The sequence below is a fragment of the Aythya marila genome (assembly GCF_965140915.1).
Source record: "Aythya marila genome assembly, chromosome: 14".
NCBI classification, from domain to species: domain Eukaryota; kingdom Metazoa; phylum Chordata; class Aves; order Anseriformes; family Anatidae; genus Aythya; species Aythya marila.
This window is the reverse complement of record NC_139055.1, coordinates 18,601,166-18,611,583: the sequence shown is the minus strand read 5'-3', so window position 1 is coordinate 18,611,583 and position 10,418 is coordinate 18,601,166. Positions and strand designations below refer to the sequence as shown.

The following is a 10,418-nucleotide window of genomic DNA, read 5'->3' as shown; positions in this document are numbered from 1 at the left end:
GGGGGGGGGGGAGCGGGGCTGGGCCCGGCCGCCTCCCGACGGGCGCTGCTGAGGCGGAGGCGGCGGCAGCCGGGGCGCTGCGGGGCTGTGGGGCTGCGGCTCCGCTCCCGCCCCCCCGGCACGGCCCTGCCCGCTCCGCCCGCGGCTGCGAGGCCCTGGGAGAGGAGGAGAAAGGCTCGGGAAGGGCCTGGGGGTGTTGGGGGGGTGCCCGCGGCTCGCAGGGGTCGGGGGCGGCGCTGTTCGCAGCCCCCGAGATGCTGAGGGAAAACACGCGGAATCGGCCCAAAATGAGCCCCGAAGGTGCCCCGGGGAGCCTGTCCCGGCCCTGACGGCCTCCCGGTGCCCCTGCCCTCAGCGCCCTGCCCTCACGAGCCGCTGGGCTGCCCCCCCGGGGGTGCAGAGGGGTCCTCAGGGCCCAGATGGTGCCACAGGCACAAAGTCTCCTTCCAGAAGTAACGCTCACAGGAAAACACACACAAAGTTTGTTTATTCGGGAATTTCTGCACTGAATTTTACACGGGCTGAGGGATTGTCCAGCCTGTATAACCCCTCTTCGTTGTCTGTGCGGTTCATCTGTAGGTGGATTTGTTCAGAAGTGCCCACATCAGTCCCTAGGGCTGATAAGACTTAAATATAAGGCTTAAATATTATCTGCTTGAGGATGAGGAGGGCTGAATCAGCCCTGCTGGGATTCCAAGCTGCCGATGCAGAGAGTTGAAGGAATTTAAACCTGAGGACACGGTCCTGAAGCGCATTACAGCTCAGTATTCGGTACCAGGACCAGGCTGGACTTTTGTTCTGTGTTCTGTCCTTGCAGGAGCAGGTAGCTCACCAAAGTTTCGATGTGAATGAACATCCCCCTCCTCGCACTAAGGGAGAGGCAGCAATCATAATGGATTTTAGCCAGGAATAACCTCCAAAAGTGGCTCCTGAGAAATGCTGGGGACACAGAGAACACAGGTTTCTTGCAACACAAACACTGGGGACGAGAGCTGAAGGCACTGTCGTACTGTTGGCTTCACCCCTCCACGGGATTCACAGCTTGCACTGAGTCTCTTTTGCCGTAAGCAGCTGTCCTGATGACATGCGCGGATTTACTTGCCGTCGAGGTGGGATTATATCCCTAAGTATAGCTACAGCCCCACTGGTAATTAGCTGTACACTGATTGACTTGGACATCTGGGAGACTAAAATCAGACACAACCTGTGCACAACCTCAGAAAAGATGCTGGACAGTATCCCGAAGTGATGGTGAAATAGTTGGTGCCACGGTCATTAGCTGGAGGCATATCACCACCTAATTAGGCTATCTAGACTGATCAGGACTAACGCAGGAGGGCTAATGGCAATTTCTTCCAGCTGCTTTCTGTGTATTTATTCAATTTTCTTCAGTAGAGAAGCTGTGTAGAAAGATAATGCTGTGGTTACAGTGCATGACTGCTTCTGCTTTCATTTCCCACATGGTTTTAGGCAAATCACTTCAAGCCTCTGCGTTTTTTGAATCTTCCTCCAGTGTCATTTCTCGCAAGAGACATTCTGAAGCTTGAAGTCTTTGCTTTTTAGTGACTTCTGTATGGGACATGCTGTGAAAGTATTTGAAAGACATTATTAGAAATGTTAGAGAGTCTTCTGAAGTCCTACTGCTCTACAAGTGTTCTTTAATCATGGCGTATGGCTGAACAACGAAGGGGGCATTTTTAATCTCCACTTTGTAATAAATATTGAACCCAAAAGCTAAATAATAATGCTCAAAGGAAGGACTTTGAAAGCTAAACATGTTTAAGCAAGAAATAAGCAGGACATTTAAACCAGCTCTTTCTGCTGATCTTTTAGTGATAAATGACCCAATTAAGAAAAAAGCAACAACAAATGTTCGCATGAGCTAATGGGTCATGTCATATTTCTGGAGCTCTCCACTTTAATAGCTTAACCATTTGCAAGCAGGCTGCAACTGGCAGGTTAAGAAAAGTGCCAGCGAAGTGTTGTTCACTTCAAGTCTGGATTATCCACTCATTCACAACACTGGCCTCGAGGAATATGGAAACTGCATCACAAGCCTCATCCAGAGACTGCAGGGATTGAGAGAAACCTCACCGTGCTGCCCACCGAACGGCGACACGGTGCTGTGAGCCTGGCTGCTGTCCAGTTGTGTCCCTTCATTCCAGGAGCTGTTGGCAGTGTTCCCTGGTTGTCTGTACTCTTACAGTTTTCATGGAAAAACTTTTATCACCGGCTATAAATAATGAATTGAGCTGTACACCCCCAGAGGTACGCGTCTTCATATGCAGAAGGGGAAGGCTGGAGGCTGAGCACCCAACGTGTTGTGTCTTGCTCGCACTGCAGGCTGAAATGCGCCACAGGACGTCCTGAGCTAGAGTTGTCCAATTAGGCTGAAGAGGTCTGTGGAGGGTTAACAATTGCTGTCTAACAGATGTTCCTCCCCGAAACAGCGTGAAAGATTTCTTCAGCTGTGAAAATGTGACAGAAGGGCAAAAAGCAGGAGATGGGCCTCTCATACACTGCTGCCTTCAGTATAGCTGTCAACACTTCTAGCAATCTATTGGTAGGAAATTCAATTCACACTTCGAGACCCTTCGAGATACCTCGGTGCTCTTCATTTTCTTCATATTTTCTACTCAGTACCATTTTGTATTTGTATCTTCTTTTAGCTTTTTGCTAGTTCAAAGCTCTGTTGACACAATACAGCATTAGCTCTCACCTCGAGTTGCTTTAAAACCATGTTAGCTGTTGTACCTATAGCAGGTCAGGGCTTCGGTGGGTATTTCTGGTTTTACTGCCTCTTCAGAGAGATAGAATCAGGGATGACCGCAGTGCAAGCAGGTACAAACCCCAGCTTTTTCACCTGAAACCTCAGTATGCATCCACCTTCACGCTGTCCTGTCAAACAAGCTCAGTCGGGCTCTAGAAGCACGTTTGGCCCTCGGCCTGAAGCCCCACGATGGGCCCTTGGAGACCCGGCTGCACAGCACCTCACCAAGCCCTGGCAGGCTTCAGGGTTTCACTCTGATTTCACCAGTGGTCTTTGTTGCCATGTTACTTTGTCAATCTTCTGGAGAAAACACCAGTAACCGATGGCTTCTGTTACTCCTCATCTGCAAAGATGGGAAACGACCGCTCTGTGCGCCCTCCTGCACAGCCTGCTCGCGGGCTGGCTCCACTCCAGGCTGACAAAATCCCTCACTGGGATTGGGATGTGCTGGGAGAAGCCAGGCAGTGACTGAGTCTTGAAAAGGGCAGCTCCCTCTGGGTCCATGCAGCGTGGAATCTTGTTTTCTCCTTCCCTTATAAACAGGGGTGAGAAGGTAGGTGGGACGTGCGGGAGCAGGAAGCGGTAACAGATAGTGGGTATTTAAAAGATGTTTTAATTACGGGACTTGGAGAGAGGCCCTTTATGGCGATAAATTTTTAATTGTTGCTTTTTTTTTTTTTTAGGAAAAAAAAATTCCCAGTGCTCAAAGGCAGTTCCTGGAAGCAACAGCTCTGGTCTGCGCGCACTGTTGACTCTAATCACTTCAACTCAGAGAAACAGAAAATGCTGTGCTTGTTAGAACCTGCTGGTCAAACTTCAACTTCTTCTGCAGAGGAGAAGTACTTGCTTCCTTCCATCTGCTGCTTTTGCTAGGAAGGAAAATCAGCTTGTTCAGACACCAGGAAGTTCTTCAACATTTGAACAGCTAGCTGTGAATGCAGGAACAGTAACATGCATAAATAATCATACCTAAAAATATCCTGCATGCCAGTCACACGTATAACCCAGCCCTGGAGCGATTCCTCAGTAACATAAGGCTGCCGAAAGTATGCAGATACATGGGATGTGGGCAGAACAAGGCAGCTGTGGCAGCAGATGCACGTGCCTGGCTCTCTCATGCTGTTGTAGTTTTTTTTCCTCTCATCAAAACATGTTTTGCTTTTACTGGGAGCTGCCAACTGCCTCTCATGTCTTTGTGCACTGCTCCTGTCAAAGCCGTTTGCAAAGGAGATCAAAACGAGAGCCAAGACCTTTCACAATTCACAGAGCCCCATCACACTCGAATTTAAAGCAGACACCTTTGCAAACTCCAGCACTGACCCTGGGATAGTGTTGGCAGCATGGCAGGGCAAGGCTGAGCCTCAAACACAGCAGCTCTCTGTAGCTGAGGGGTGCAAAGTGCAGTAACAGAAGGCTGTGCAGGTAGGTGGCAGGGAGCCTGAGCTGTCCACGGCTGTTCTGAGCACAGCAAACCTGGCAGCCTGCAAATCACCGCAGAGGGGCATGTGGATGCTGCCCTGCAGCTTGTTGCTTTGGGAAATGGGCTTCCCTGCAGTCGATTCCTGTGCACTCTGCACCTCCCTATTTGCCCTCCTTTTGTGGGGGTGATGCCCGGAGAACAGCAGACACAGGATGAGAAGCATTCAGACATCAGCCAGGTCCCCGCTATCCCTCAGCTCAGCTCAGCACAGCTCTGCCTGGCTCCAACCTGTGCTGCTGAAACCACGGGAGCTGTAACTGCTGCCGGTGTGTGCGGGACCGACGGGTGTATCACACCGATACGATGCCAGAGGGAAAAGAGGGAAAATCCTTTCACACGGAGCCACAGGCGGGGCAACAGCCTGTAAAAAACCCCGGGCTGTCCAGCATGGTGGGCACACGGAGGAGCCTCTGCTGTCAGCTCTTTGCCCAGCACTGCAGCCACGGAAATACCTCCCTGCCTGCCGGCTAACCACTGCTGATGGAAACACGCTGCACTTTCCATTTATTTAGTCTCTGTGGCCTAAAACTCTTTCCAAGTCCAACCGCAGGATCTGGCAGTGGCCTGTCACACCCACCCTTCCCCAGCCAAGCACGAACCAAGCCAGCAGCTCTCAGCACTCAGGGTGAGATAACATCAGGAGCACTCAGCCTTGCCAGGTCATTTACATTTTTTAAAAGGAAGGAACTGCATGGACTGGGTCCTGGGAAGGCAATTTGTATATTATCCGTTTTTCCTAATGAAAGTGAAGTGCTGCCTAACTGCGAGGAGCTTTGTGTTCCCGTAAGGGACCTCTTCGCTCTCACCCAGGCTGCACGGTGAGCTCGGGCACAGGTTGAAGGGAGCTGGGGCAGCAAAAAAAGGCCTTTTTGGGACACCACCACCGTCAGGAGCTGCACAAACACAGGTCCAAAAAAGCAGCTCAATACCAGCACGGTGCCTGGGCAGCTCGGAGCCGCTCAGCAGGGATGCGGGGCGGCACCGGGAGCCCCAAAACAGCACCGAGGTGCCCTGAAGGAACTCCCTGTGAAACACTCCCAGGGCAGAGGAATGAGAAGCGAGGCCCCCGTCCTTGTGGCACTGCCCTGGGGCTTGCTGAGGCCGGCCCCAGCCCGGCCCCGGGCGCCCAGCGCCGCCCGCTGAGGCGGGGCGGGCGCTAAGATGGCGGCGTAGCGGCGGGGCCGCCATGAAGCTGATCATCCAGGAGACGTACGCGCAGGCCAGCGAGTGGGCGGCCAAGTACATCCGCAACCGCATCGTGCACTTCGCGCCCGGCCCCGGCCGCTGCTTCACGCTCGGGCTGCCCACAGGTAGGGCTGACGGGCTGTCCGACTGACTGTCCGACTGATGTCTGATTGTCTGACTGACTGACTGACTGACTGACTGTGTGTCTGTCCGCCCGCAGGCAGCACGCCGCTAGGATGCTACCAGAAGCTGGTGGAGTACCACAAGAACGGGGACCTGTCCTTCAAGTACGTGAAGACCTTCAACATGGACGAGTACGTGGGTGAGTGGCGTGGGGAGCAGCCCAGCCGCTGCCCCTCTCAAAAACTGCAGCTCCTTCGGGTGGCCGAAGCGCTGGGTTTCGCTGTTTTGCTCATAATTACCGATCTAACTGTGCTGTCTCAAAGCCTCGTTAATTAGGCGCTGCTGCCAGCCCCTTGGAGCGGTGTGCGTGCTGCTGCCTGCGCTCACAGAGCTCCCCGTAGTTACTGTGCATTCGGAGCATCCCAGCTGCAAAGGGTTTAAGGGAGAAAGGATAAAACTTGTGTTACCACAGGGAGTTAGCGGGGACAATCTGAAAACCTCTATAAGAAATATTAGAGTATCAGGTGTTGCCTGAGCCTACACACATTAGAGCCTGCTGTGTTTTACCATTACTTAGGTAATGACCAAGTACGGATCCATTTTATCGCATTTTAACCTGAGATAATGTGCGTTATTAACTACCACCTTTGTACCTGGATTATTGGGGTCACTTCAGCTGCAAGTCCCGTAGAGGGCTGATGCGTTGTTACCCATCAGAGTGACCTTCAGGAACAGATACAGGTGCTTGTGGAGACTGCAGAGGAGTGTTGAATTTTGAAGCTGTGACGAAATAGCCTCTTCAGAAAAAAGAGTGCAGAGAGATTAGTGGAGAAGGCCTAGAGATCCAAAGGTGACAAACGTACAGGCTAATTATTTGCTAACTTCATGCTGGTCAAGCAGTTTTCCTGTGAATGATCATTATAAAGCAGCACCAGGGAGTAGACAGTTCTGCGGATTTGTAACATTGAAGGGGAAAAATATATGCAATAAATTATTTCCCAGGCTTGTACACAGTTTTGAAATTGTTCTTGCTAATATGAACTGGGAGGAAGACTGAATAGGCAGAAGCAGACGAGGCACAGTGCGTGCCTGCTTTTCTGGAACATCCATCACGTGTTAATATGAGGACATGCCTTATAGCAGCTATTGTGACAGACTTAATTTTGTTATTTGGGGAAGTAAAACGACTTCTGAAAGTTGATGAAGTCCCGTAGGACAGATGAAGAAAACAGTGCTGTATTACCAGAGCCACCAGAAGGGCATGCAAGTGCATGTATAAGTGTTCTGTGTTACAGGTGATATTAGTCCTGTGCGTGCTCTCTTACCAGGTCTCCCAAGGGATCATCCGGAAAGTTACCACTCCTTCATGTGGAATAACTTCTTTAAGCATATTGACATCTTGGCTGAAAACGTTCACATTTTGGATGGAAATGCGGCTGATCTACAGGCAGAGTGTGACGCATTTGAAGATAAAATCAAAGCAGCTGGAGGAATTGAACTCTTTGTTGGAGGTGAAAACCTGAAGGATTGGCAGGAAGCACTGCCTTTCCTCTATCAGCTGTCTCGTTTATTATCTAGAGAGTTCATTTTTAAGGCAGTTCAGTGTATTTGCAGTGAAAGGCACCTTATACACTGGTTCGCTGAGCGCGCATGTGTGCTGGTAGCCTTGTTTTTTTGATGTCCTGCTCCCCCAATTTAAGTGTTTCAATTCAGTAAATGAATTGTTCAGGGAATGGTTAACAGGAGAACCAGGCAGGGCTAGAATTTTAGCAAATGTAAAATATATTACAATAACCGGTGTGAACAGCTAGCTGCTAGAATTAACCAACAGAAGCTGAACACAAGTTTTTTTCCCATCCTTTTGCCTTTAGATTCTGCCACTTACTTTTGCTTATTGTAGTCCCAGCACAATTAGGGAAGAATCTCTATTGACTTCAGAAGAGGTTCTTGCTGTCATTCCTACCGGAAGCACATTTGAGTTTGAGCAGAGAAATTGCAAGTGTGTTTCTCAGATCCGTTTCTATTCCTGGGAGTGTTGGATGTCCCTGTAATAACAGTGCTGTTGGTTCTGCTTCTTACAAAAACCGTTTCAGCCAGTGACCCACTTTTCAAACTGTCTCTGTCACAGGTATTGGCCCAGACGGTCACATCGCCTTCAATGAGCCTGGATCGAGTTTGGTGTCCAGGACACGGGTGAAGACGTTGGCTATGGACACTATATTGGCTAATGCCAGGTTTTTTGATGGTGACCTCTCTAAAGTCCCCACGATGGCGTTGACAGTCGGAGTAGGCACAGTCATGGATGCCAGAGAGGTTAGGAAAAAAACAGACTTCGTACAATAGCTCTAGAGCAGGGCTTCGTGGATTAGCTCTCCCCATCCAGTCGTGGAGCAGTAGTGCACCCTGCTGGCGGAGGCCAGCCCGTGCTTTTTTTGCCACAGACAGCCAAACACCCCAGTCCTGCTTTCTTGCATCCTGTATCACCACAGAAAGGCCCTTGATCCGTTTTCTGTTTTTTTCTCTACTAACAATAACATTTGCATAACCCTGCAGTACAGTTGGGATCCACAGGGAGCTAAAAAGGCTTTTGGAGAATGTCTTTGGTTAAGAAGTTCTGCTGGTGAAATTACATAAAGTCAGCCAGTGATCCTTACAGTTATACCACATTGTAAAATCCATAGGGGGTGGCTTTTAACTGTCTATACCTTGATTTATTCTCGTTAAGTCTCAATGTAGAAGTTCCTAACGGGAGCTCAGAGTGTCCAAATCACAAAAATGACCCATCAGTCTATGATTTCATTGACAAAACGTAGCCAGAGCAAACAGGACTTGTGATTCAGTGAAATACATCTGGGGAGAACGATAGACCTTCCCCCTGTTAAGGACTGGGGCAGCTCTCGTAGTTCAGCAGGGTGTGGGTTTGCTCTCTCTCAACAAGTCTTCTAGACCCTAACTGCCATCCTCTGTGTCTTGGAGTCCAGGTGATGATTCTCATCACGGGAGCCCACAAAGCCTTTGCTCTGTACAAAGCCATCGAGGAAGGTGTCAACCACATGTGGACAGTATCTGCTTTCCAGCAGCACCCCAAAACCGTGTTTGTGTGCGATGAAGATGCCACGCTGGAACTCAAAGTTAAGACAGTGAAATACTTCAAAGGTGAGTGTTTGAGCAGGCTAAGCAGCTGCTGTAGTTAGTTTTTTAAGTTGCACAAGTCATGCTTTGTGTTAAATGTTTGTTTGGTCAACTCCCCAAACAGTACATTCCTTAAATATATACAGCAGCTGAAACATCCAGCAATAATAAAAGTGCCAAAGTCAGGCTTAGTTCTGTGGCCGTGGGAGCAAAGGAGCAGCGATTCTACTAATGCTGACTTTCATTAGCATCCAATGAATGAGGATTTTGCTTAATGTCTACTGAAGTCCTCTTTTTACCCACTACATTAGGTTTAATGCTGGTTCATAACAAGCTTGTGGAGCCCTTATACAGCATGAAGGAGACAGAAGCAGAAAGAAGCCAGCCTAAGAAGCCTTACAGCGATTAATCCCTCACTGTTCAGAGTAATGCTGAGCCATCTTTTCAATTGAAAACCAGCTGCAAAGAAAGGGAATTGCTGCAGAAACTCATCTTGTATTTGTTCTTAAAATAGCAAAACGATGATGTATTTGCTTCTCTCCATTAAAAGCATAGATGCCAAACACCTGCCTTAATTAACCAAATGAGGATGTGATCCTGTATACTGTGTTCCACAAACTTTGACCGCTAATGTTCTCTGAAGGTAAAATCAAGGGATAAAGTTGTTTGATCAGTGATGCAACTGTAAGCATGTGGACTGAAGGCCTCAAAACTCTAATGGGAAGATGTGAAAATACAATGGGTAATCACTTTGGAACGTAGTCCTTGAAATTCTGATAAATACATTGCGTTGTTCCCCCTCTACAAAACACTCCTAGATTGTAATCATTTAAAATGGGGATGGTTCTTGTTCAGCCTGGAGAAGGTAAGGGATCAGCAGGACTTAGCAGCAGCTTGCTTCATAGCTACAAGGTCATCAACAAGTAGAAACCAGGCACACTCCGCAGCGCGCTGGGGGAAGATGGGAAGAGACAACAGGGCGTGTGTTGAAACAAGATGTTCATGTTGGATCTAAGGAAAAACCTTCCCTGGGAGGCCACTCCACAGAGCAGGGCAGGTTATGCAGAGGTGGTGCAGTCTGTCCTTAAGAGGTTTTCAAGACCAGACTGGATGCAGCCCTGGCTGAACCCCGCTTTGAGCCGCATGTTGGACATGAGACCATCACAGCAAGAGGGATGCTTCAAGCAGCACTTAGCAGTGCGGTGCCATTAACGCAGGTAATGGTGAGCTCGTGCATCTGTTTGACTTTATTTGTTGCCACAACTCTAAAAGAAGCCTTACATGTTCGGTTTCAGGGTATAATTTTATATGCACTGGTGCTTTATGATCTACAGCAGGGTAGCTCTGTTCACATTAAGCATAAATGGCTTCTGTTTGTGCTGCTCAGCACTCCATCATTTGTGTCAGCGCAGAGCCTGAAGCAGTAAGTTCTCTCTCCCCTCTTCCTGTGCTTTACATTGCTACAAGGAAATGCCAAACGAGCCTCAAAGGAAACATTCTGTTCCCTCTGACCTCAGCCTGTGCTTAATTACAGAAGCCCCACAGAGATGGGAAAGAGCCTGTACTGGCAAGACCCTGCCAATGAAACTTGATTCTTGGTTCTGATATGTTAAGTGCTCTCATGTAATGTAAGATAATCGGGGAAGGATTTGTTTTCTTTATGCAAAAATTCTGTGAGCTGTTAATCTATAACTTTCTACAGTAAATACATTAATTTTTTCTAGCTGA

At 48.9% G+C, this 10,418-nt stretch overlaps 1 protein-coding gene across 1 annotated transcript; it reads left to right on the top strand.

The window, feature by feature from the left end:
* Positions 1–5,209: 5,209 nt before the first annotated feature.
* Positions 5,210–10,418, top strand: GNPDA1 (glucosamine-6-phosphate deaminase 1). The gene is made up of 6 exons (XM_082771671.1): positions 5,210–5,560; positions 5,656–5,757; positions 6,887–7,069; positions 7,687–7,871; positions 8,540–8,714; positions 9,002–10,418. The coding sequence occupies exons 1-6, from the start codon at positions 5,437–5,439 to the stop codon at positions 9,097–9,099; spliced, it is 867 nt and encodes a 288-aa protein (XP_082627797.1). The 5' UTR covers positions 5,210–5,436; the 3' UTR covers positions 9,100–10,418.